The sequence below is a fragment of the Mandrillus leucophaeus genome, unplaced genomic scaffold, assembly GCF_000951045.1.
Source record: "Mandrillus leucophaeus isolate KB7577 unplaced genomic scaffold, Mleu.le_1.0 Scaffold947, whole genome shotgun sequence".
Classification (NCBI taxonomy): domain Eukaryota; kingdom Metazoa; phylum Chordata; class Mammalia; order Primates; family Cercopithecidae; genus Mandrillus; species Mandrillus leucophaeus.
Genome location: NW_012110330.1, coordinates 402185 through 429594, shown reverse-complemented (window position 1 = coordinate 429594; position 27410 = coordinate 402185). Strand labels below are relative to the sequence as shown.

General features: G+C 50.3%; 1 protein-coding gene across 4 annotated transcripts; it reads left to right on the top strand.

Moving 5' to 3' along the window:
* On the top strand, window positions 1-27410 carry ATP1A2 (ATPase, Na+/K+ transporting, alpha 2 polypeptide). 4 transcript variants are annotated; one of them, XM_011970396.1, is made up of 23 exons: window positions 1-138; window positions 5174-5278; window positions 5467-5526; window positions 7459-7662; window positions 8191-8304; window positions 8546-8680; window positions 9386-9503; window positions 11817-12085; window positions 12919-13117; window positions 13247-13356; window positions 13534-13668; window positions 14357-14546; window positions 14677-14852; window positions 18326-18462; window positions 18988-19138; window positions 19278-19446; window positions 19683-19837; window positions 20091-20214; window positions 20414-20559; window positions 20745-20875; window positions 23471-23572; window positions 23724-23815; window positions 25111-27410. In XM_011970396.1, exons 1-23 carry the CDS (start codon window positions 127-129, stop codon window positions 25137-25139), a joined length of 3063 nt encoding a protein of 1020 aa, XP_011825786.1. In that variant the 5' UTR covers window positions 1-126; the 3' UTR covers window positions 25140-27410. The 4 variants fall into 4 exon arrangements, with proteins under 4 accessions (XP_011825786.1, XP_011825787.1, XP_011825788.1 ...); XM_011970397.1 differs by lacking the exons at window positions 5467-5526; window positions 7459-7662 and having other exon boundaries at window positions 32-138; window positions 5174-5269; XM_011970398.1 differs by lacking the exons at window positions 1-138; window positions 7459-7662; window positions 8191-8304 and having other exon boundaries at window positions 5228-5278; window positions 5467-5519; window positions 8515-8680.

Here is a 27410-nt window from a genome sequence, read left to right as displayed (position 1 = left end):
AGCTACCCTGTTGCTTTGGCTGTCTCTGTCTGCCAGGGTCTCCGGCTGTCCCAGACGGGCTGGTGTGGGCTTGGGATCCTCCTGGTGACCTCTCCCGCTAAGGTCCCTCAGCCACTCTGCCCCAAGATGGGCCGTGGGGTGAGTATCCCTAAAGAGCAGGGGTCGCACTCTGGAGGGTGAGGGAGGCTGCCGAGGAAGGATGAAGTGAGAATGGGATGTGGAAGGAGAGGGAGAGAGAAGCTGAGTGGGATACTTGGAACTTGAAACTAACAGTCTCCAAACTACCAATGTGTTTACAGATCCCACGGCAGTCACATACCCTAGTGCTCTCCTCTCCTCTGCCTGCCCCTGGCCCCCTGCCCACAGTTAGACCCACAGCCCACCACACACACCCCTTCCATCTCTCCCTCCACCCCACTCCCACATCTCTAGCCCTTCCCTGCGGCAGTCCTTCCTCTCACTGCATCTCCCGGCCTCCCAGCTGAAAGGATGTTTGGCACCGCGAGTCCTCGTCTTTGCCACCCCCTGAAAATACCCATTCCTCTGGGAGTCGTAGCCTGAGAGGTTGGGGGTCCATTTTGAGCTTAGAGAGGGGCAGTGGAGCATCCGGCTCCCAGAGTCACCAAGCAGTTCCGGACACCAGTTCCAGGCCCCCTGAGTGCCAAGGACAGCTGGGCGGGGTGTGGGGAGGAAGAGCGATGCGCCCCAGCCCCTACCCCAGCACCCCTCCGGATGTCCCGAGCAGCATTGTCCGTGGGCTCCAAGCCATGGACTTTGAGGACTTTCCCAAAGGCTGATGACAGTGACCCCCCCAGTCCACCCGTCCATGGCATTCTGCAGCAATGGCTACACCAAAGGGAAGATTAACAACCTCAATGGGGCGGGCAGGGAGAGGGCTTTGAATTCTTGGAAATGAAATTCCCATATGGAGAAGAGTGGCCCAGTCCCTTTACATGCTGTGCTTGGCTGCTTTCCTTTTGTGGAATACTGGCAAAAGAGGACACAGAGGGAAAGGGCATGCTGAGGAACGGGAGGGTGTGAGGAAGACTGTGCCTAGGGGTAGCCATGGGTGTTTCTGGGCCCAGGAGGAGTCAGGCAAGGACGTGTTATTGCACCGAGTTGAACAGCTGGGAAATCTTGAGCCTGGACACCAGGGTTCCTGAGCTAGAGTGGGAGCCATAAATAGAATCAGAGTGCATGCATGTATCTGCATGTCTGTGTCTGTGTGTGTGTGAGTGTGTGTGTGTCCTGACCACGTGTTCTCCATAGGCGGGGAGTCCTGCAGTTACTCATGGATGAGTACCTGTGTTTGTGTCTCAGCAGGCAAATTTGTAAATGTACAAGCCTTCAAGCCTGCACAAGCATAAATGTCACTGTGTGGGGTGCTTGAGAGTCTGTGAGCCTGCCCTTAGGAGCTGTGAGGTATGGGTTTCACGGAGGAAGAGGTCATAGCTGCGGGAAGATACACAGTCTTGGGACCTTCAGCTGCATCTTGACATCTCTGGTTCCCCATGGAAAGGGCATCCCCAGCTGAGATGCAGGACCTCTGAGAAAAGGCAGGGGTTAAAGGATCAGATAAGCCCTTCACTTCCCCCATCCAAGTGAAGAGAGAAGGAGGGAAGGTAGCCCCCTACCCTGCTCCATCTTAGAGCAAGGTAGACCCAGCTCAGGAGGTCCTGCTTAGGAGGTGATGAGACCTCAACTTTTCCAGTCTATCTTTTTCCCCTAGAACCCCAAAACTCCCCTTAATCACCATCCTCAGTTGCTGTGGGTGATGCAATAACAAGATGAGGAGCAGGTCTAGGCTGTTTAAATTAACAGTCTGGGTGAGGTGGGGGTACTTAGGACCTGGAGCTTAGAGTTCAACCTACCAGAGACCCCTGAAGAGGGAAAGCATCTGCTACCCACAACCTGTTCTAGGGATGATTTTGCCTCCAATCCCTTCTCCCCTGCATCTCCACTGCAGAGGCAGTCTTAACTGTCCCCCCATTACCCAGTGGCTGTGAAGGGCAGCGTGGGAGCTGGGGGAAGGGACGACACTGGTGGGAGGGAGCGCAGCCTGCTCCAGCTGCCACCGAGAGGCTGAGATGGGGGGAGCGTTGGCGGATTCCCAGCTGCCCCCACTCTGTCCCAGCCTCTGGCTTTCTCAAAAAGGACTCTCTGTTCTCCTTCAGCATTCAAGACCTAGAGAGGAGGACTTGTGGTTGGGGGAGGGAGGAGCAGAGGGAGGTTGGGGGGGGTCCTTGCTTCCTCTCTTTCTTTCTTGCCTGGGCAGCCGCTGGCCCCAAATCTCTGCAGGCTCCTGGCTGCAGAGCCTGAGATCCTTGCCAGGACAGAAGGAGGGGGAAGGGGCAGTGTGTCCCAAGTTTTCAGCCTGCCGGAAAACCGGGCGGGAGCTTGGGGAAAGCAGGCACTGCATGGAGCTGCTTAGCTCAGCCACAATCCAGCATGCCAAAGTGCATGGACCAGCAAGTTTTTAAAAAGCATGCATTTGATTCCAATTTTATGAAACTTATTTTGCATCTGAATATACAGAAATTCCTCTGCACCCTGCTCCTCTACCCACAGACCCAGCGCTGCTCCTCTGTGTATGCCCAGGCCCTCTTCTGTCCCTGAAGTTCCTGAGGGTCACACTGAAGCTCAACCAGCCTGATCTCTTGCCTTTGGTCCTTTGACTGCATTTCATCCTTTTCTCGGCTCTGTCCCACCACAGACAGTTAGTGAATCTAAAGCACTTCAATCCATTCAATTAAATGAATCCTCTTAGGTCACCCGGGAAAGGGAGAGGTAGAACCATTCAAAAGCCTTTCCCCATCCCTTCCATTGGGCTGCTCGGTCTCCCCAAGAAGATCAGGCTTTAGGAAGCCAAAATTATACCAGATTCACAGATGCTTCAGGTGGAGACAAATGCACAATTTGACTGGTCACCTTTTCTGAGGAGAGCACTTCTGAGCAACACAGCCTCTAAAAGCTCATACCCTTTTAAATCACTGGTATCTTGGGACCAACAGTGTTGACTTCTCCCTGCATCCCCCACCCCTACCCTTGCTTCTGATTGTACTGGTCAGACTTCTACCTCTCTAGATGCTGAATTGGTGACCTCTTATGAACAAGACAACTGCCACACTTCTGGGATTGCTCCTGACTCTGATAAGTAAAAAATGCATTACCCTGGAGCACAAAAGACTTAGGGCAGTGAAGCTCTTCCATATGATACCACAATGGTGGATACGCGTAATTATACATTTGTCCAAACCCATAGAATGTACACTAAGAGTGAACTCAAACTTAAACTCTGGGCTTTGGACCATAAAGATGTGTCAATGCAGGTTCATGATTGCAACAAATGTACCACTCTGATGCAGGGTGTTGATAGTGGGTGAGGCTGTGCATGTGTGGGGGCAGGAGATATATAAGAACTTTCTCTACTTCCCACTCAATTTTGCTGTGAACCAAAAACTTGCTCCAAAAAAGTATATTTTTTAAAAAGCAAACAAAACCCCCAAAACTCCATTATCCTGCAAAAAAAAAAAAAAAAAAAAGAAGAAGAAAAAAAAAGGGCAAACACCTTGGCTGTGGATCCTACCCAGGTATCCACTCTTCATGGGAAACAAAAATTACATCATAATGTGGGAAAGCTAATTCCTGAAAGCCTAGTGCAGACTTTGCAGAATCCAGTGGAGAAACAGGCACCAGGTGGAAACCGAGAAGCCCCTCTATGACAAGGACTCTGTTTCCTGAGGGAAGTGGGAGGAGAGAAGACTGGGGCAGAAGAGGAAGAAGGTACCTTTTTGGGAACTTTTCATGGCTGCCCAGGCCTTCCTCAGCCTCTATCCTATTCTATCACCCCAAGAGGGCCTCCTCTTAGAAGGAAAGATTTCCCACCCTCTCCCCCAGAAGTTCCCTGTGAGACCCTGGAAGGCTGGTGGTGGTGAGCCCACAGGCCCTGGAGTGGAAGGGAAATCAGGAGCCTCATAAGGCTACAATTAAAATGTCCATCTGGTCAGGCGCTGTGACTCACACCTATAATCCCAGCATTCTGGGAGGCTGAGGTGGGAGAATCACCTGAGCCTAGGCAATATAGTGAGACCTTATATCTAAAAAAAAAAAAAAAAAGAAAGAAAGAAAGAAAATTGTTTTAAATTAGTTAAGTGTGGTGGTGCATGCTTGCAGCCCCAGCTACTTGAGAGGCTGAGGTGTGAGAATTGCTTGAGCCCTAGAAACGGAGAGTGCAGTAAGCTGAAAATGTACACTGCGTTCCATCCTGGGTGACAGAGTGAGACCCTGTCTCAAGGGAAAAAAAAGTCCCTCTGATTCACCAGATAACCCAGGAATGTCTAGACTTAAAAGCTATATAAATTGTAGTTTTAGATTTATTCTCAGATACAATTTCTTTTGTTTTGGGACAAATGGGGCTCAGTTCCCATGTTACCCAATTGTGCTTTGAGGGGTCCAGTCCTTTGAGTTGCCTCCTGTCTAGTAACGGGCAGGCCTGCCCAGCAGGATGGAGAGGGCTCCCAGCACACCCCATGTCTCCACTTCCTGGGCATTACCTGACTCTCCAGCTACTGCCTCCTCTCAGTCCATCAGGCCTGCTCTTTCCATCCCTACCATTCCACCACCAGACCTTCTCTTCTGGACACGTTCCTGCCTAACCCCCTGGCTCCCCTAAGACTCTTACTCCCCCAAGTTCCTGAGTATTTCTAGCCCTCTCTAAGTAAAATTGCCATGGTGGTGGGCTAAGACATTCCTACAGAGTAATTCTACTCCCTCGACAATCCCCCACAAAACCCTGTCCACTCCCTTCCAAAATTTTCCCAAATAGTGTAGGATACAGGTTTTCAAAATTTTTGTTTTGTTTTGTATTTAGCAGCAGGGTCCTTTCAGCAAACAAAATCTTAGCAGACACCCAAGCATTAAACAGCTCAAGTGGTGCTTTTCAGTCCTGAGCCCCTCACCCTTCTCTGAAACTCACATGGGAGCCCCTGGTTCTGCCAATAGTCTACAAACTGAGGGCCTAGGGTCCCTCACCCTCCATCCCCCGGTCTCCCCAAAGGCAGCCACTGTTTTTGAACCCACCACCCCCACTGCCTGGGCTCCCTGGCTAAGTGGTGGGAATGGAGGCTCCAGCCCCTCTCCTCCCTGACCCTCTGGCTCTCCCTTCCTCCCACAGGCCGGCCGTGAGTACTCACCTGCCGCCACCACGGCAGAGAATGGGGGCGGCAAGAAGAAACAGAAGGAGAAGGAACTGGATGAGCTGAAGAAGGAGGTGGCAATGGTGAGGGAACTGCTGGGCCGTGGAGGAGGGGCCCCATGCTGGGAGAGCTGTCCCTGCAGCCCTCAGAGGCTCAGAGAAACTCCGTGTCCCCCCATGCTGCTCACCTCACCCCTGCGCCCTGCAGTGCCCTCATATGCATCTTAGATACCTCCTCCCCAAAATAACTCACCCTCCTTTCCCTTCCCCAGGATGACCACAAGCTGTCCTTGGATGAGCTGGGCCGCAAATACCAAGTGGACCTGTCCAAGGTGAGTGGAGGAGCTTCTAGGGAAGGAACAAAAGAGGCAAGGAAACCATGCAGCATCAAGGTGGCAGGAGCCTTAAAACTGTAATCCAGCCTTCTTTACAGATGAGGAAACTGAGGCCCAGAAACAAGGGACTGGCCCAAGGTCATGTGGCTAGTTGGTGGCACAGACAGAACTAGAGTCTGGATCCCCTGCATCCTAGCCCAAAGCTCTCTCCCTGTATGCTCTAGAAGCCAGGACTCCCTATGATCGAGGCCCCAGAGGGCCTCCAGGCAGGGCCCTTCCCTATACCCCAAGCAACTTCAGTTGCACACAGCCTTCCACAGAGCTGACAGCTGACGCACATGGGCTGACAGCCCATTCCTGTGGTTACAGTGATTTGCTGGGCCCCTGCTACATGTGTGACATTGTGATAGATGCGTTACATACATTTCTCTAATCTTTACAGCAACCCTTTGAGATAGATATTGCAGACCTGTTTATTAAACAAAGGAGATGCAGAGAGGGAGAGTAACTTCCCAAGTAACTGGTACAGTCAATTGCTAAGCCCTTCAATTAAAAATTTGTTTAAAAATCATTAATCAAAAAATGCTGGGTGTGGTGGCTCATGCCTATAATTCTAGCACTTTGAGGGGCCGAGGCAGGCAGATCACTAGAGGTCAGCAGTTTGAGACCAGCCTGGGCAACATGGCGAAACCGCATCTCCACTAAAAATACAAAAATTAACTGGGCACACTGATGGGCACCTGTAATCCCAGCTACTCGGGAGGCTGAAGCAGGAGAATCGCTTGAACCCAGGAGGCAGAGGTTTCAGTGAGCCGAGATCGTACTCCAGACTGGGCGACAGAGTGAGACTCCATCTCAAAACAAACAAAACAAACAAACAAAAATTTAGTGGATGTATATCTCCTTTATGGGCCTTCCCTGCCTGCTCTGTCTAAAATTCTATGCCCCTATTCCTTTACCTTACTTTATTTTCCTTAGTAACGCTTTTCACTATCTGGCACTAATATATTTGTTTATTGTGTGTCACCTCTCCAGATCATAAGCTCCTCAAGGGCAGGGACTTTGTTGGTCTTGTCCATCTCTGCATCCCCAGGGTGACAATTGTGCCCGGCAGTGGATACACATTTATTAAATGAATGAATGAATGAATGAAAAAAAAAAAAAAGAAAGAAATGGTCCCTGCTTTAAAGGAGCTCAAAGTCTAGTAGCAGAAAAAATGCAGTCATAGGATTCCAACACAATATGGTGAGTGCAGCTCTAGAATCAAGTATAGAACACCATGGGGAACCAGAAAGAAGCATCTGAACCAGCCCGGGGCTGAGGGAATAGGGCCAGGCGAGGCTTTCTGTGGAAAGTGTCAGGTGATTGCCAAAGTTGTGTGACACTGACACACACCAGGGTGTGGAAGTGCCCACCTGTAGTCCCAGCTACTTGAGAGGCTGAGGTGGAAGGATTGCTTAAGCCCAGTGTTCGAGGCTGCAGTGAGCTATAACTGCACCACTGCACTCCAGCCTGGGCAACACAGCAAGAACCCATCTCTTAAAAAAAATCTAGGACTCTCCTAGAATCCTTGATAAAACAATCTGAAGGAAGAGAGATGGGGGAAAAAACAATTGAGGTGTCTTTCCAGGAAGCTTATCCAGACTGCCTCCAGGGGAGATGTTATGGTCCTAACCATAGGTGTTGTCTCAATCCAATAAAATTAGGGGTGGAGCCCAGTCAAACCCTTCTCAGCCCTCAAGCCCTCCAAGTTGCATCACAAATGCCACCTCCTCCATGTAGTCTCTCCTGATGGTCCCCCACCCCTTCCAACCAGGTGGGACTTTCCACCTGGGCATTCTTCCCATGCCCGGGAGCTGAAGGGATGGGCATGGTGAGGGGCTGGATTGCTCCGGATGCGTGCCCCTATGCCTTTCCTTGCTCCCTCAGGGCCTCACCAACCAGCGGGCTCAGGACATTCTGGCTCGAGATGGGCCCAATGCCCTAACGCCACCTCCCACAACCCCTGAGTGGGTCAAGTTCTGCCGTCAGCTTTTCGGAGGGTTCTCCATCCTGCTGTGGATTGGGGCCATCCTCTGCTTCCTGGCCTACGGCATCCAGGCTGCCATGGAGGATGAACCATCCAACGACAATGTGAGCCCACACGCCTGGGCCCTGGAACAGCCCGTGATTGTCCTCTAATCCTGAATCCCCAACATAGTTGGGGGGTGGGCAGGGAACAAGGCCCTCACATCACAGTCCTACAGATGCCCCTGCACCTTAGGCTGGAAAGGGGTGAGGCTTCTATACGTATTTGTAAAGCACTCCCCCCACACAGCACACGCACATTCACATACTCATTAATTAATGAAACGATCTCTCCCTGTTCCTCCTCACTTAAGGGAGCCTGTCTGTATGCCTGGGTCTTCATCCGCTAGCAAAGTCCCAACCCTGGGAACATCCTAAGACTTTCTCTCCTGCTTCTAGTCTTAGCAGGGCTTGAGGTTGGCAGATCAAGGGGGAGGTTAGTGAGAAGGGCTTTCCTCTACCATCATCACTCTCAGTCACAGACAAAGGTATGGGCTCTCATCTTGGATGGCACTGCCTGCTCATCCCAAGTGGCAGCTGCCCCTTTAGGGTTGGGGGGAAGGTCAGGTCCCTGAAACTCTTTCTCCTTACCAGCTATATCTGGGTGTGGTGCTGGCAGCTGTGGTCATTGTCACTGGCTGCTTCTCCTACTACCAGGAGGCCAAAAGCTCCAAGATCATGGATTCCTTCAAGAACATGGTACCTCAGGTAAGATGGCAGGGCTGGGCTCTGGGCTAGGGTGTAAAGTTTTGGCAAGAGTCCAGCTCATCTTCTGTCAACTCCTGTGCTCTAAGATAGAGATTGCCAGAAAAGATCCTCCAACTTTCCATGCCAGCCCCTAATTTTTCATGGGGCTTATCCTTCTGCTTGGCGGGGAGGGGGAGGCCAGCAGGAGAATAAGGCAGGGGCAGAGACAAGCATTTCATGTGCTGCCTGTGGCTCCCCACAGCAAGCCCTTGTGATCCGGGAGGGAGAGAAGATTCAGATCAATGCAGAGGAAGTGGTGGTGGGAGACCTGGTGGAGGTGAAGGGCGGAGACCGCGTCCCTGCTGACCTCCGGATCATCTCTTCTCATGGCTGTAAGGTGAGGAGGTCATACCGGAGCAAGCACTTGAGTCTAAGGAGCAGGCTGTGTGCACAGCTGAGAGGGGCCCAGTGAGGTTTAAAGGTGGAGAGACCCAGGTCCAAATGTCAACACCTTGCCTATGCCCCTGTTAAACCTTCTCTCAGTGTGGGGGGCTTGTGCAGTGCCTCCTTGCATCTGTGTGTTACAAGTGCTTTATGCCCCAGGTATTTCTTTGTTGTCCACTTTTTAGCAATCATGTAATGAGTACCAATTATGTGTCAGCTGCTTTATATATGTTCACATGTGCTATCTGATGTGATTCTGAAAGGGTGGTATAATCATGCAGGGCTGCTGCATGTGGCCACACACGTTGCATTCTGAATGACCCCAGGAGGTGCATTTTCATAAACTTCAGTTAGTGGCTCCCCCTGTGGTTGTGCAAGGCAGCGATTCTGTTTACATTCCCCATTTTACAGTTGCGTACGTGGAGGTTCTGTTGGTTAAGCAAGTAACCTAAGGTCACATAAGAAGTCAGGAGGAGTCAGAATTCCAAACCAGAGAAGGGGCAATAGATGAGTAATGCCATAAATATGTGATGAGGGCAAGTGTAACTTTGTTCCTCATGTCATGAAGATTGAATGTGGTTGGAGGTGGTTCAGGAGACAGCTGTGTGCATACAAGTGGCTCTGCCAGTCTGATGACTATGCACCCCTTCCTCCTCAGGTGGATAACTCATCCCTAACAGGAGAGTCGGAGCCTCAGACCCGCTCCCCTGAGTTCACCCATGAGAACCCCCTGGAAACCCGCAATATCTGTTTCTTCTCCACCAACTGTGTTGAAGGTGAGAAGCCAGCTTGCACCCCGTAGGAAAGAGTCTGAATCCTAAATCCACGGTCAGGAGGAAGGGCTCTGGTAGTACTTATCTGGCAAAAGCTCTGCCATTGGTGGCGCAATTGAGGAGTCAGGGGGCCCTGAATATTATGGAAACACCCTCCAGAAAGCAGGGTACTGGCTGGGGGCAGCCTGACTCCATGGGAAATATGTCTCCCTTCCCCAGGGAGATCTCTGTTCTGTCCACCCCAAGGACTGAGTGGATTCCAAAGCTTTCAGGTATCGGGTTAAGAATCCCTTACACATGCGCACACACAGATGCACATACACTCAGAACCAACCTGGATTCTTAGGAGTCTTTGGATTTGCTTGATGCTTCGATTCCTTGTGGTTCTGGGCCTAGCTTCCTCCTTCTCTAACCTTTGCTTTGACCAGAGCCCCAGGGTGTGGGAGTGCCAGGAAGGCATTCCAGCCTGGTGACCACTTGGGCCCTACTTCAGGCTGCTTCTAAACCTTTGTTACACCAAAAGACATGTTTCACCATGCACAGACTATCCAGTTTGCCCCATCCCTGTTCTGGGTTCTAGAGATAAACAAAGGTCAATAAGAACTCCCAGAGCTGCCATCACTTAACGGCAGGGGTCCAAGCACAACTGAAACCTGTGTCCTCTGTGGTCAAGCCAGTGAGCAGAGTCAGGGCTGACTCAGAGAAGGAGTAGGAGGAAAAAGACAGAAAGAGGCCTCAGTAGACCAATGGCCTCTGAAAATAGGGCAAAGGAGGCCTCATATCCCAATCCACACTTCCCCTATCCATTACTCATTTCTCCTCAGTATATTATGTTTGTCTGGATTTTTTTTTCCCTCCTTCCACAAGTTGGAACCACAGTCACTGCCTGGAATCCACGAGGGATTGGTTCCAGGACCCCCTTGGTTACCAAAATCCGAGGATGCTCAAGCCCCTGATATGAAATGGCATAATATTTGCATATGACCTGCGCACATCCTCCCATATACTTTAAATCACCTCTAGATTACTTATAATACTGAGTGCAATGAAATTTTTATACTGCTTTCATTTTAAATTTGTATTATTTATTGTTGCATTGTTATTTTTATTTAGCTCCAAATATTTTCCATCTGAGATTGGTTGAATCTGTGAACGTGGAATCTGTGAATACGGAGAGCCAACTGTACAAATCAAAATCACCACACATTACATTTCCTAAGTTTTTTTTTTGTTTTGCTTTTGAGACAGGATCTTGCTTTGTCACCCAGACTGGAGTGCAGTGGTGCGATCGCAGCTCACTGCAGCCTTGACCTCCCAGGCTCAAGCGATCTCCCACCTCAGCCTCCAGAGTAGTTGGGACTACAGGCGTGTAACACCACACCCAGCTAACATATATATATATATATATATATATGTTAGATATGGGGTCTCACTATGTTACCCAGGCTGACCTCAAACTCCTGGGCTCAAGTGATCCTCCTACCTCAGTCTCCCAAAGTGTTGGGATTACAGGCATGAGCCACTGAGCCTGGCCAAATTTCCTAAATTTTTAATGCACTGAGATTTTGAAATTTACATTTCCCACAATTGATTTATTCAGAAATGCCTAGTAATATATTCCTATTGCTTACTCTGCGATTGGCTTTGAAAAGCAGAAAGGAAATAAATGAGATATTTGTTGGGCACCCACTATGTTCCAGGCACTGGTCTAAGTATATTGGAGCATGATCTCATCTAAATATTAAAACAACACCGAGATAGGAATTCAAGCAAGGATTCAAACCCAAATTTGGCTGGCTCCAATGTGCCTGCTTTCTTCAATACACCACCCTTCCTTCCTGGAAGACCCCTGTGATGTCACACAAGGGTTAGCAATTGCCTGACTTCCTCTATAGAGATTCATGCCTAATGTTGAGAAAGAAAAATCTTAAGACTGATTGGAAAATCCATAATGAGTACTTTACTTTGTGTTCATAATACACTTTTGGATGGTATCAAGTATGGGATTGATTTTACCAAAATGCCACAGGCAATTTTTATTTATTGAATTTCCTCTATTTGACCTTTGAGATTATTTGCAAGCTTCTCCCCAGGCTCAAGTACAAGAGAAAATAATTTGCTATTGTATTGATTCTGGGATTGGCGATCTATCCAGGGAAAGGAAGGTCAAGTGGGGACAATCTACTGAAAGTGGCCTCCAGATCTGCGGCTTGGGTTCATCTACCCTGTGATGGTTTTCCTTGATCAGTAAATAGGATGGGACTGCAGTCCCTGGGAGCCACAAGGCACCCAACCTGATGTCCTACCATGTTGCAGGCACTGCCAGGGGCATTGTGATTGCCACAGGCGACCGGACCGTGATGGGCCGCATAGCCACTCTCGCCTCAGGCCTAGAGGTTGGGCGGACGCCCATAGCCATGGAGATTGAACACTTCATCCAGCTGATCACAGGGGTCGCTGTATTCCTGGGGGTCTCCTTCTTCGTGCTCTCCCTCATCCTGGGCTACAGCTGGCTGGAGGCAGTCATCTTCCTCATCGGCATCATTGTGGCCAATGTGCCCGAGGGGCTTCTGGCCACTGTCACTGTGAGTGGGTCAGGCTGAGGTGCCATCAGGGGAGGGTCCCACTACTCTTTCCTCAAAGTGATAGAGGCACAGTTGCTTGTAGCTTCTCAGTACTTTTTCCCCCTAGAGTCACATATTGGATGCGATACTCAGAGATCACTTAATACATGGCTCAGAGTTTGAGTTGAGAAATCTCAGGTGGGGCTATACTTGGGTACTCAATTTCTCTTTTTTTGAGCTTGTCACGGTTACCTTTTCTCACGATCTGCCAGCAGTATGGGTCTCATTCCGGCCAAGTCTCCTGTAGATGCTGTCTCAAAGGTCACTGGTCACTAACCAGCAAATCCAGTGACCTTTTCTCAGCTCTCCTCCCTAACTCTGCTGCTGAAACAGATACTGCTGTCCACCCTCCTAGCATTCTCTCTTTTGTCGATTGCTGTGATGTGTCACTATCCCGGTTCGCTTCTCCTCTGTCCCTTCCTGCTCCCCTTATAGTGATTCTCAGGCCTCAGCTCTCTGTTCTTCCTACGCCCTGAGCGAGAGCCAATCTCCTCCCAGTTTCCAGTGTCCCTTCTGTGTGGATGACTCGGACATCCCTTTGCCCAGCTCTGCTCTGGCCCTCTCTGGAGCTCTAGCCAGATGTCTTAAACTCCCTAATGGGCATTTCATCTTAATAGATACTCATGATCTCAACACATCTAAAATTGAACATTCATTATTTATAGCTAAGTCCCACCCATTCAAGTTAGTGGAGTAGAATCAAGGGAGGAGGAATGGAGCCACGGTCTAGGGTAAGGTTATGGCCATCTCTGGCTCCGGCCTTAACCTTTTTTATTCTCTTCTTTCTCTACCAGGTGTGCCTCACCCTGACAGCCAAGCGCATGGCGCGGAAGAACTGCCTGGTGAAGAACCTGGAGGCAGTGGAGACGCTGGGCTCCACGTCCACCATCTGCTCGGACAAGACGGGCACCCTCACCCAGAACCGCATGACCGTCGCCCACATGTGGTTCGACAACCAAATCCATGAGGCCGACACCACCGAAGATCAGTCTGGTGATTGGGTGCTCCAGAGGGAGTGGAGAGCATTAGAGGACGCTGAGAGCAGTGGCATGGCGGGGTGGGTGGGTGAGATAAAGGCTCTAAAGGGAGCCATGCTCCTGGTTCTCCCTCATTTTCTCCCAGGGGCCACTTTTGACAAACGATCCCCGACTTGGACAGCCCTGTCTCGAATTGCTGGTCTCTGCAACCGTGCCGTCTTCAAGGCAGGACAGGAGAACATCTCTGTGTCTAAGGTAGGAGATCAGGACACACAATAGGTGTGTTTTGGGGATGTCTCCAAAGACCTCTTGCTGGCCCCAGCTTTCCTTCTCACATGCTGTGGCTGCGTTAGGGATTTCAGTGCCCTCTTCACCTGATCCTCCACTCCCTTCCCTCCCACGCTGACACTGAATTCTGGTCTCTTCTGGCAGCGGGATACAGCTGGCGACGCCTCCGAGTCAGCTCTGCTCAAGTGCATCGAGCTGTCCTGTGGCTCAGTGAGGAAGATGAGAGACAGAAACCCCAAGGTGGCAGAGATTCCTTTCAACTCGACCAACAAGTACCAGGTCTGCTTGGGTTGCCAGGACAGAGGAAGAGAGAGGGATAGAAATAGGTGAGGGTAGACAAAGCCAAGGGGAATCATCACTAGGAGGAGTGGGGGTGTCTGAAGGTCACGTTCCCTCCCCCTGCCAATCTCCCCAGGACAGCTCCTATGACTGCATGTCTGGTTGCAAGCAGACCCAGCTCCCAAACTTTACTCCATCCCTTACTACAATCTGTCACTCTCTCAACTCTTCTTCCCATAGCTCCCCATCCTCTGGCCTAGCCTTCCAACTCTTCTACCCCAGTCAGTGAAACCATAATTCTGTAATTCCTTTATGGTGCCCCTTAGCCTTTAGGCCAAGAATGTAATCTCAGCATTCCACATGATCCATAGAGGTAAAGCCCCCTGACGCCAGGTGGTGTTGGGGATGCTGAGGAGGGAGCCGTCCAGCCCCTACCACAGTGCCTGTCTTAAACTGACCTCAATAAATATTTGTTGAATGAATGACTGTCTTACGGAAGTGGCTCTCAGGTTACAAGTGTTGGAACTATGAGGTCAAAACACCTCCCTGCACAAGGAGATTCTCTTTGTTGACAATCTTGGATGGATCCGGGTTACTTTACTAAGGTGGTTTCCTTACCAGCTGCTGCTTTATGCCGCGCTACCAAGACAAGCATGGCCATCTCTGTAACTGCCTGTCGTCTCTCCAGCTGTCCATCCACGAGCGAGAGGACAGCCCCCAGAGCCACGTGCTAGTGATGAAGGGGGCCCCAGAGCGCATCCTGGACCGGTGCTCCACCATCCTGGTGCAGGGCAAGGAGATCCCACTCGACAAGGAGATGCAAGACGCCTTTCAAAATGCCTACATGGAGCTGGGGGGACTGGGGGAGCGTGTGCTGGGTGAGAGGCCAGAAACAGGAGGCCCAGAAGGGGATTCCCAAGCCTCTGCAGCATCCCTGGGATGAGGGACTGTGGGGGCGTCCAGGAAGCCATTCTGTGGCTCTCACTGCTCCCTTTTGCCCCCTTTCAGGGTTCTGTCAACTGAATCTGCCATCTGGAAAGTTTCCTCGGGGCTTCAAATTCGACACGGATGAGCTGAACTTTCCCACGGAGAAGCTTTGCTTTGTGGGGCTCATGTCTATGATTGACCCTCCCCGGGCTGCTGTGCCAGATGCTGTGGGCAAGTGCCGAAGCGCAGGCATCAAGGTACTGGCCTCCCTTCCTCCCCTCCATCCTAGCCTCCCTCATGCCAGAGGTCAAGGAGCTGCAGTGGCTGCTGCCCTGGGGAGGCCCAGGCCACAGTGACCTCCTTCCCACTGACTTGTAGAAGAAGCTGTCCATCTGCAAGGAAGGGCCCACCCCTGCCTTGGAGCACTCACCCTCATCCCTTTTGCCCATAGAGGCTGCTCAGAGAGGCCATTGTTCCATGCCCCTCCTCTCCCTCCCTGGAACAGCTCATTGTCCCATCTGCATGTGCATCCTTCCATTCTGATTTGAAGCACAATCTGTCACTCCTATTTTGAAGACCTAGTTGTCCTACTCTTCCCAGCTACTGCCCACCCTCTCTGTCAACTTAGGATGGGATTAGCAGGCTCTTGTATGCTCCCAGTGGCTCAGCCCATAACCCCACAGAATGCCTCCAACTCAAGGTTCTCTTGTTCAACTGCAATTGCTTCTCATTGACAACTCCCTCCTTTGTGCTATGTTTGTTGTTCGTTCAACAAATATTTATTATTTACTCTGTATCAGACACTGTGCAAGGTGCAAACTCTAGCACCTTGCACAGTGTCTGATACACAGTAAACAATTTGTGTCACATGACACATCCAGATGGATCCAGGTTCTGTGGGTACTGTGCCAGAGAGGATGCATATAAATCATGCACTATTCTAAGCACTAAACCTGTATGATTTCATTTAATCTACACAACAACCCTGGGAATAAGCACTAGTATTTTTCCTTTTTTACAGAGAAGGAAACTGAGGCACAAAGTAAAATGCCAAGGCCACACAGCTGGTGTAAGTCATAGAGCCAGTACTTGAACCAAGGCAATCTGCTATTTCTTAACTATCACACCAGGAGACTTGGGGCTGTATGTATATGTGGTTTCTGAACCCCATAACCACTCTGTCTCCAAGGCAGGCATCATTATCCCTGTTAAGAGTAAAACAAGGCAGGCCGGGCTCGGTGGCTCAAGCCTGTAATCCCAGCACTTTGGGAGGCCGAGACGGGCGGATCACGAGGTCAGGAGATTGAGACCTGTCTCTTATACACATCTAGATGTGTATAAGAGACAGATGAAGCGTGGTCAGCTTGACCGGAGAGCCTGAGCTCCTGCTGCTTGGCCAGTGCCTCTTTCTGTGATCAAAACCATCACGGAGGCCTGAGCAGAGGACCTCTACGGGAAATCAGCTAAGGGAGGTATTAATTCTGCCTCAGAGAACTGGACGATGTTTGACAAAGGGAATGATATTTGAGCTGGGCTTTGGAGGTCAGAGTATTCTGCAAGGCAGCGAGGGAGAGGAAGGCACGTCAAGATCAGAGAACAGTGCGTACCCTGGCGTGACTAGACTGTATGGGGCGTGTGTAGGGCTTGGCAGGGGAGAGGTGGCAAGGAGCACTGGGGGTTGAGACTGGAACGTTGGGTCAGAGCCAGTTGGAAGGACTTGGCTTAAATGCCAGACTTGGGCTTTATCCTGCAGGCCACAGAGAGCCACCAGTGTCACGGGGGAGGCTGAACTTTTAGGAGACTACCTGGGTTGAGGAGGGACTGAATCTGGGGAAGAACTGGAGTCAGGGAGAGACAGGTTAACAGGCCATTGCCGTAGTTCAGGCAAGGAATGATGACCTGAACTAGGGCAGCAACAAAGGGAGTGGAGAGGAATAGCCATGTTTGAGAAATGTTTTAAGAACTTGGTGATCAAACTGGATATGGAAGGTGAGGAAGATACAGGAGAGAAGGGCACAGGATAATTAGATAGGGCAACATCTAAGGTAGGGAGCAGTTGCAGGCTTGGTGGGGTGGGGGGAGTAGAGAAAAGGAGTTCAATGTTGACTTTAAGCTTGAAGAGTCTATAAGATAGCCCAGGAGAGACAGATGTTCCAGCGAACATTGGAGTATGGCTTAGAGCTCATGAAAGACAGTCAGGACTGGAGATTTGAATCTCATTAGCGCAAGGGTGCAAACTAAAGGCTTATAGTATATTTTATTATATTGCCCAGGAAGAGCAGACAGGTCAAGTGAAGGGAGAAGAATGAAACCCTGTGCCAAACCAATATTTAGGGGCAAGAGGAACCAGTGAGGAGGGGAGAGGGTGGTAGGACCAATGCCATTTAATCTTCATGACCACCTGGGAAGGCAGGAATCATCTCTGAATTGTGCTGAGACCTCAGTGCTTGACTTGCCTGAGGTACTGTAGCTGGAGAAGGTCAGTGTTTAAACTTGAGCCCCTCATTCAACTCCAAAGCCGCTGCTTCTTCCATCCTACTAGGCGGCTGCCCTGAGAAGCTGGGAAAGAGCATGCAGAGGAGTGGAGGGAAATCAGAAATGGAGGAGTGTGTGGAAGCCAGGGAGGGCAGGGTTTCAAGGAGAGGAGGTCAACAGTGTCAAATGCCTCAGAGGGGTCAAGTAGGATGAGGACAGCAAAGCCACTTTCATTTTTCAATTGAGGGGCCCATTTGGCCTTTGGGTGGCAGTTTCAGTGAAGTGGTGGGAGCAGAAGAGAAGGCAGCAGGGACTATAGAGGCTTCCTTTTCAGTATTCATGGGACTTGCCCCACAAGCCCACACATGCAAATGTTATCCTAACCCAACTCTGCTCACCTCATGTTTAGAATAGCCGCTTAACCCGTCAGATGCCAGCCACCCTCCCCAACCCAACTCCATTCACTCTGCAACAATAGCAATGAACATTATGGTGAAGGCAGGGACCACAACTGTGCCTTACACCAGGGAAGATGTCAGAGGAGGTGGAGGTAGGGGTGTTGTCTCCATCTTATTCCTATTCTGTCCATTACATTGCTGCAGTGATCAGTATTTCACACTAAGAACCTCATGTCCTATTTCCAAGCCCCTGTGTATTTGAGCAAATTGTAGGCCCTCTCTAAGTCTTGGTTTCCTCATGTGTAAAACAAAGGAGTTGTTCAAGGGTCCTTCCAGCTCCGACTGCCTTGAAGCCCATGAAATCCAAACTCTAAAATAATCTCCTAAATAATCCCAAAGATTTGAGGCTTCTCTTTCAGGGGATCCTCATGAACTTGTTACTCTGTTATGGATACTTTCCTGCACTTAAGCAAACTATCTCTCTCTAACCCTCTGAACATAACACAACTTGCCATTATCTTTCTTCCTCACCCACCCACCCAAATTTGCACACACACACACACACACACACACGAATCCCCACCCTACATATACACACACACACCCCCTTCCCCCCACACACAAACAATCCCCACCCCCCACCCACAAACACACGTCCCACACACACACACACACACACACACACACACATACACACAGCCCTGCCCCCCCAACACACACACACGCCATTATTTCGGGGCTGGGATCTGCCAGCCCCAGACAACTCACTATCTAGCTTTCTCTTACTTTGGGAGAGGAATAGGAGGGGGATAAACTCTTAATACTGCTTTCCTTTTGTCTCCTCTCCTTCCCACTAGGTGATCATGGTAACCGGGGATCACCCTATCACAGCTAAGGCCATTGCCAAAGGTGTGGGCATCATATCAGAGGGTAACGAGACCGTGGAGGACATTGCAGCCCGGCTCAACATTCCCGTGAGTCAAGTCAACCCCAGGTGAGGCCTCTGCAGGAAGCCCCTGCTCCCCCTATCAACACGTCCTCTTGCACAGAAGGCTTGGGTGTCCCCTGGGGGTATTTGGACAGCATTTCTGGAACCTTTATAGGTCTTACCTCTGACACTACTGTGACTGGTTCCTCAGCCCTGAGCTTGTGTCCAGGCTGTGCCACTGAATTCCCATGTAACCTTGGGGATGTCACATTCCCATCCTGAGCCTCCATTTTCTCACCACAAAATTAGGATGCCATCTCCATTGCTGTAGGAGTGGGATGTGAGTAAAGAAACTAGCCCAGGGCCTAGCAAACTGCACTTACGACTGCGATGATCCCATGGTGAGGATTTAGAGTCCCATCCTCAAAGAGAAATGGGGAAAGTGAGTACTGAGGAAAGGAGAACTGAAGCAACAGAGGAAGCAGGCTCAGCAGGGAGCTTGCAGGCCGTGGTGGTGAGGAGAGGCAGGGGGCAGGAGGGGCTGGTACAGGTGCCAGGGGTCAGCTGTCCCTGCCCCCACCCACCCTCCAGAGAAGCCAAGGCGTGCGTGGTGCACGGCTCTGACCTGAAGGACATGACATCGGAGCAGCTCGATGAGATCCTCAAGAACCACACGGAGATTGTCTTTGCTCGGACGTCTCCCCAGCAGAAGCTCATTATTGTGGAGGGATGTCAGAGGCAGGTGAGCACAGCCATGGGAGGCAGATGACAGGCAGGAACCCGGGAGGCAGGGACAGGGCCAAGATAAACATGGAGTGAGGGGTGAGGGGCCAGGCTTAGACAGGGGTTTCGTCCTCAAGTGCTGGCTGTCTTCCCTCCAGGGAGCCATTGTGGCCGTGACGGGTGACGGGGTGAACGACTCCCCTGCGCTGAAGAAGGCTGACATTGGCATTGCCATGGGCATCTCTGGCTCTGACGTCTCTAAGCAGGCAGCCGACATGATCCTGCTGGACGACAACTTTGCCTCCATCGTTACGGGGGTGGAGGAGGGTGAGGAGGTTGCATAGGCTGGGGTGGTTCGCAGGATACTGAAGCCAGCACCTCTGTTCCCCGTCCCTTTACCCCAGTTGAAGAATCATTCCATGACTCTAGGCAGCCCAGCCTTCTTTAGCTTCCCTCAAACACAAAATCTTCCTCTCTTGGGAAGACTGGCAGCCATGCTTCAGGGGCTGGGGGTGGGGAAGAGTCCCTCTGACCTCCCTGATGCCCTCAGAATCTCCCCACAGGCCGCCTGATCTTTGACAACTTGAAGAAATCCATCGCCTACACCCTGACCAGCAACATCCCGGAGATCACCCCCTTCCTGCTGTTCATCATTGCCAACATCCCCCTGCCTCTGGGCACTGTGACCATCCTCTGCATTGACCTGGGCACGGATATGGTGAGCACAGGTGGTGGAGGAAGGGACAGGCAAGGCAATCATGATGGCACAGTGGCAGGGGGAAGGGGTGTACTGGGGCAGCGGCCCCAGCTGTGGGGGTTACAGGAGACACGCACAGGCCTAGAAGACAATGGGGCCTGAATACATGCTTTTTTAACTGTGTCAAAGATCTTCACTGTCGAAGATCAATTGCTCCTGTCATCTCCTACACCCCTTCAAATGCCCTCCCTGCCCCACTTCCTACCTCACACAGGTTCCTGCCATCTCCTTGGCCTATGAGGCAGCTGAGAGTGACATCATGAAGCGGCAGCCGCGAAACTCCCAGACAGACAAGCTGGTGAATGAGAGGCTCATCAGCATGGCCTATGGACAGATCGGTGCGCCAAGCCCTGGGGCTCAGGAGGGAACCCCAACAGGATTCTTTTCCCAGCTTTCAGAGGAATGAGCCCCAAGCAAAATTCCAGGACAGGGGCCAGCTACCCAAGGGTCAGGGACCTCCATCTCTGGCCCTGAGGGGCTGTGCCCCTTCTGCTTCCTGCTCTGACCCTGCCCCTGCCTTTGCCCCTCTACCCACAGGGATGATCCAGGCACTGGGTGGCTTCTTCACCTACTTTGTGATCCTGGCAGAGAACGGTTTCCTGCCATCACGGCTACTGGGAATCCGCCTCGACTGGGATGACCGGACCATGAACGATCTGGAGGACAGCTATGGACAGGAGTGGGTGAGTGACACTGTGTAAGTGCAGTGCACATGTTTGAAGGTGTGGGGAGCTGAATGCCTGGCAGGAGTGGCCAGTAGTGGCCAATAGGGACTGGGGCTAGGGGTGGATCAGGAGAAACCTTGTTATCTTCTGGTCTTACCCTTTCCTCCGACACTTTCATCTCTCTCTGCCCACCCTCCCTCCAGACCTATGAGCAGCGGAAGGTGGTGGAGTTCACGTGCCACACAGCATTCTTTGCCAGCATCGTGGTGGTGCAGTGGGCTGACCTCATCATCTGCAAGACCCGCCGCAACTCAGTCTTCCAGCAGGGCATGAAGTGAGTGCCCGCCCCATGGCACCTGCCCACCCCGGCTCCGGGCACACTCACCAACCCACACAGGCCAGGCTTCCCACTCAGCCCTGGCCCAGAGTTGTAAGGAGGGCGTCAGATTTTAATCTTCCATCTGTATATCCATAGATAGGCTTCATATGGAAGAGAGAAGCCATGCTTCAAGCTCCTAATTTTGCATTTTGTTATCGTCTCTCTCCACCTTCCTTCTCTCCCCTCCTCCTTCCCCCCTCCCTCCTTTCCCCCATCTCCTACTTGAGTGCCACCTGTTCCTATCCTTTGCCCATCCCCAAATTCAGTGTCTTTTATGCCCACCCCTGGCTTTCCGCAGGCAGCCTAGTTTATAGCACTTGCACTGTGGTTCTGGAGGCCACACGCTGCTGAGGATCCAGTTCAGTGCCTTCTTGCAGTGTGAGTTACAACGTGCCAGGCACTGTGCTAAGTGCCTAACACATTGTTTAGCCTCACAATAGCTCTATGAGGTGGGTATTACTGTTTACATTTCATGAATAAGAGGCCCCAGAAAGGTTAAATGATGTGTCCAAGGTCACCAAGATGGTAAGGGTTCACCAGACCTGTCTCTAAAGCCCAGCCCTGGCTACTACCCAACATTTCTGTGCTCACACCATCTGGCACTGTTTGGAACTCAATAATGACTGTGATTCTAGCATGAGTGGTGGTTGAGCGCTGAAGGTTTCATGCTGGTTTCTTTTATTTTCTCCTACCATAAACAATGGCCACAATTCTTCACATGAGTTTGTCACAGTTTCTTAGTTTGGGGCTGGGGAGGGTGGGGAGAAGATGCCAAAGTGAAGTTAATAACACTTAAGGTCCAAGGGAGAACAAAGTGAAAAGCCTGTTAGATAAATAAAGGTAATATGAAGGAAGGAGATTCCAGTAAGCTAAAAATACTAATGGGAAAAAATGCAGTTTGAAGAGAACAAGGAGCAGAGATTCTTAAGAAATTGGGTACAGTTCTGGAACCTGGGACTTGCTATGCACTGCGTGGACAACACAGGAAGATGCGAACGTGGCCACACTGGCTATATCCAGCCCATCTTAGAGGCAGATGGGAAAAATAGCAAATGAAAGTCTGGCTGGGTACAGAGGAAGAGTACTAATACCACTGCAGGCCTCACCTTAGGTCCCTGGGCCACTGGGGATCCTCAGAGATACTATTTGCCTTATTTTGAAAAGATTTATGAAAATAAAGCACCCACCTATGAGAAGGCAACCAGGCTTACTAATGTGCCATTCTTAGGCAAAAGCCAAGAGCACATATCATGAAGTAGTGATCGAATGCTGATCCACAGTTCTGTTTGGAAGCCATGGATAGTTCCAATTAATTTTAAATGGGAAAATGTATTCAATACTTATTCACAAATGTAGCTTGAGAGACAAACAATTAAATGTGGCCTTTACAGAAGAAAATAAGGAGGTCTTTAGTGAGTGAAAATTTGGAAATCACTGGCCTGAACCAAAAAGAGGTACCTTGTGTAAGAATACAAAAGATGAAGCAGCAGGGCACAGTGGTTCACACCTGTAATCCCAGCACTTTGGGAGGCCAAGACAGGAGAATCACTTGAGCCCAAGAGTTTGGTACTAGCCTGGGCGCATGGTGAAACTCTATCTCTACAAAAAAATACAAAAATTAGCAGGGCATGGTGGCGCACACCTGTAATTCCAGCTACTGGAGAGGCTGAGGCAAGAGGATCACTTGAGCCCAGGAGGTGGGGGTTACAGTGAGCTGTGATTGTGCAGCCTGGGCAACAGAGTAAGACTCTGTCTCAAAAAAAAAAAAAAAAAAAAAGTGGAATAACAATATGACTAACATTTTCCATGTTTCAGAGCTTTTCACGTGTTATCTCCCTTAATCTTCCCAGCAACCCTATGATAAAAATGTAAAATCTCCATTTTATAGAGAAGGAACGTGAGGCTCAGAGAAATTCAACATTGCCTGCAACCCAAAACTAGTCAATGGCAGAACTGGTAATAGATACCACCTGTCTGACTGCAGAAACTGCCCTCAGAACCTCCTTATTCTATCCTGCTTTTCAATTCTGATCCAGTGAACATATATTAACCACTTATTATGCAGTGAGCATCCCCTTTACATTCTCTGAATTCAATATCTATGATGAAACCACCACCAGGAACTGTGGGAGATGCTGAGACGGTAGAAGACATACATGGGCCCTGCACTGAAGGAGCTTTCAAGCATCTTGCTCGGGAGACGACAATTTCACGGGCCCTATGCCTGGAGCAATAACAAGATCATGAGACAGGCCCCATGTTGACCACTGTGTCTCCAGTACAGAACACATCACCCAACACCTAGAAACAATTATTTAATGAATGAATATACGTGCAATAGACAACATTCGGAGGTAAACTCAGTAAGCAGAAAAACAAATAACATCTTCCTTTGGTTACATAAAGCGTGAGAAGAGGATGTTGGAAGAAGACATGGGACTATGTCATTTAGAATTCTCTCTCATCTTTCCCTTGCACCCCAGGGGTATCCCAGGATCTCTGCCTCCTTGATCCCCCTTCACCTGCTACCCTCCTTTCTTTGCCTTTCAGGAACAAGATCCTGATTTTTGGGCTCCTGGAGGAGACGGCGTTGGCTGCCTTTCTCTCTTACTGCCCAGGCATGGGTGTAGCCCTCCGCATGTACCCGCTCAAGTGAGTGTCTCTTTCGGGCAGCCTGAGTAGTCATATAGGGGGCCTTCAGCCTCCTCCAGGATCCAAGTTCTGATCGGTTTGAATACTCCTTTATGTGATGGCCGCCAAGCCGACCTCTGATGCTCCTGACACTCTCCTCCATTGCTTTCAGAGTCACCTGGTGGTTCTGCGCCTTCCCCTATAGCCTCCTCATCTTCATCTATGACGAGGTCCGAAAGCTTATCCTGCGGCGGTATCCTGGTGGTAAGCCCCTCAACATCCCCCCCACCAAAGTGCAAGCCCCTCCACCAGCTCCTCCCTCCAGGACCATACACAGACTCCACTCCCACTACTGGTTCCTGCTCCTGTTCCTCAACACCCTCAGATCCTGGGGTCCCAGGTCCCAGGAGCCCTGACTCTTTCGAACGTGTTGTCTCTGCCCTCTTCCTGTCAGATTCTAAGTCCCGCCTAACTCACAGTTGGTCTCTGAGGCCCTCCACCTTCCACCTGAAACTACAGAACATCAGAATTAGAAGGGCCTTTCCAGGTCACCTAGTCCCACCTCCATATTTTACAGATAGAGGAGGCTCAGAGGTGAATCTGCTCAGGGTCGCAAAGCAAAGAATAGCAGGACTGGTACTAGAACCCGGGCCTCCTGATCCCCATGCATCAACCGACAAGTTATTGGTTTTCCTATAAGCGTTTTTTTATCACTTAGTAGAGGTTAAAATATGGTGGCTTACAAACCAAATACTGTCCAGGAATACTGTTTGGTTTGACCTGTCCCATATTTTGTGTGTGTGGGGAGGAGGGGCGATTAATTGGTCCAGTATAGAAAATTTGGGGTCTTTCACATAAAATCTGAATTCGACTTCTCCTGAAGAATCAGAAGAGTTGTTAACCCCATGTCCACATCTCTGCTCAGCAATAATGGACAGCTGCTCCCTTAGACTCTCATTCGTTACCTGAAGAGGCCCTGTGGCGTTTGCGTTTTCACCCCCAACCTACTCTGCCCCAGCCTCCACTGTGCTAAATACAAGTCTCCCCTAAAGGCAGGCTCACCCTCCCTTCCTTTGACCTATGGCCCCAGCTCACTGGACCTGCCTCTCCTCCCTTGCACCTTCCTTTTTTTTTTTCTTTTGAGACAGAGTGTCGCTCTGTTGCCTAGCCAGGAGTGTAGAGCAGTGGCGCGATCTTGGCTCACTGCAACCTCTGCCTCCCGGGTTCAAGCAATTATCTTGCCTCAGCCTCCAGAGTAGCTGGGATTGCAGGCACATGCCTCCACGCCCAACTAATTTTTTGTATTTTTAGTAGAGACAGGGTTTCACCGTGTTAGCCAGGAGTCTCGATCTCCACCTGCCTCGACCTCCCAATGTGCTGGGATTACAGGCGTGAGCCACTGCTCCTGGCCTCCTTTCACCTTCTTAAGCCACTTTCCTCAGTGCCCTTCACCAGGCTTCTCCTTCTACCTGGCCTCAGCGACCCAAGCCCCTAGGATATTGATATCTTGCCTTCTCTTAAGTTCACACTGCAATCTCCACTCCCAATCTCTCTAACAGGCTGGGTGGAGAAGGAGACATACTACTGACCCCATTGGAAGAAGAACCAGGCACAGAAAGATGGGGAGCTCTGGAGGTGTTGTGGGGATGGTGATGGAGAGGGATGGAAATAACGGGTGGCATTGGGTGGCAAGATTTGGGGAGAGATAATGAGGCAACTCAGCAGGCTAAGTTGCGGGGTAAATAAATTGGAGTGATGACCCCATAGACCTAACTGTGAACAATCAGATTAGACACTACGTTAGAGTCCCCCAACCAGATCCTTTTCCATCCCACTCCACTATGTTGTCTATTTTTTTCTGAGGAATTAAGGGTTACCCCAGCCTCCCCACTCCCATCCCTTCAATCCCACCTCCTACTGTAATAGATCAGCATCCAAAGGCAGGAACCTGTCTAAACCAGAAGGAAGCCCTCTCAGATCACCCCAGCTTCACTCCACTTCCCACTTCCACCCCCGTTAGCTTCCTGCAGGACTCTGTCCCTGGCTTCCTCTTCAGACCTTGCAATCATAAAAGGTTCTTCGGGTGAGTGCAAGAGCCTGAGGCTGGAAAAGGCTGATGTGTCTCCCAGTCAAGGCTGGTAAGGGACCTGCAGGGAGAGCTGGGCAGACAGGTGGGAGGTGGGGGTAGTGCTGGCTGGAGGAAGGAAACAACAAAGGAAGCGAGGTAGTGCCAATGACAAGACATTTGACGTGTCTTGAGTCTCCAGATAGATGTCATGGACTCCAGCTCTATGTCCTGCCTTTTAGAATACCCCACCGGCAGAACAAACTCAGATCTCATCAGGGTAGCAGCAAAGGCAGGACCAGAAGGCAATCAAGAGCTTCCAGAAACGCCACACCACAGAATTCCCTGCTGACCCTTGGTTAGGGGACCTCTTGGTCCACAAGGCCCAGATGTCACTCATGTACTTAATAACACCTCACCTTCTGTAATACTAAGTCCTCAGAGCTCCATGCTGTTCTGAGAGGGATGGCCACAAGTTTTTTCCCAACCCCTTCCATTCCCTTTCTCTTCATGCCCATCCCGACGAACCTGCATCATTCCCTGGCACTGCCAAGGCAACCCTAGAAAAGGAGTTCCCTGGCCATTGGCTAGAATCAGGATGGAGAAGTTCCCAGAACCTTCCTGTCTCCCAGGGCAGGGACATGTATGCTTCCAGGGACAAGCTTAGGTCATGAACATGATCAGAACCTTTGGACAAGAGGAAAAATATTACGAGATTTGCTTTTGCCAGGCGCGGTGGCTCACGCCTGTAATCCCAGCACTTTGGGAGGCTGAGGCAGGTGGATCATGAGGTCAGGAGTTCGAGGCCAGCCTGGCCAACATGATGAAACCCTGTCTCTACTAAAACTACAAAAAAAATTAGCCAGGCATGGTGGCGCACGCCTATAATCCCAGCTACTCAGGAGGCTGAGGCAGGAGAATTGCTTGAACCTGGGAGGCGGAGGTTGTAGTGAGCTGAGATCGTGCCATTGCACTCCAGCCTGGGTGAAAGGGCAAGACTCCATCTCAAAAAAAAAAAAAAAAATTTTTTGCTTTTGACGTCTTAGGTGGCAGGGCTATTCCCTCCAGGCAAATGCCCTTCACACCGACGATCATTGTGCCCACTTTCCCTGGGCTGGAGAGTTGGTTTCAGTTTCCTACAGGAGATACCTTTCTTTCCCTTACTCCCTATCTAACATTTGTGCTCTGCAGGCAGCTTTGCCCATTCTCTAAGCCTGGCTTAGAAGGCCCTGGGAATGTCCTGTAGAGAGAGACCTAGATAAGTCTTGCAAGTGAGAGAGACATCTGAGGAAAATGGAAGACCTAAGGCAGACAGGAAGGAAGCACAAAAGACAAGCATTGGGTCAGACCCATAAACCACCTCCCAAATGCTGTCATTTCATTGCACTGGAATTTAGCTTTATCAGAAGCACCTGGAAGTAAGGGAGTCATTGCCTTGGGCCTGGGAATCTAAGTGGGAGACCATATTAATTTGGGTCTGATTAATTGGAGATTACTAACTGTGGACAAAAGTTTATCTTTGCACAATCAAAAATGGCATTTGTTTAGTAAATTAAGAGTATAAACAATATTGCTAGAGGTGGCATGTTTAGTCTACCGAAAACAATACTTTTCAGGCACTTAAGAAATATCCTTTTAGAAGCAGCAAGTGCATGGGCTAATTATCATCAATCTTTATGTTTTTGTTAAAGAAACATCTACAGGATCTTTATCGGTGACCTTTTGTAAGACATTAGTTTGAGGTACTACCTATGTACTTGAAAATAATAAAGTTGCATTTCTTTATGAAAAAAA

Coding starts and splice junctions, on each gene's coding strand:
- ATP1A2 (XM_011970396.1), top strand. Junction 8,681..9,385: donor TCTCTTCTCATGGCTGTAAG/GTGAGGAGGTCA, acceptor CTTCCTCCTCAG/GTGGATAACTCATCCCTAAC. Junction 20,560..20,744: donor ACAGCTATGGACAGGAGTGG/GTGAGTGACACT, acceptor CCCTCCCTCCAG/ACCTATGAGCAGCGGAAGGT.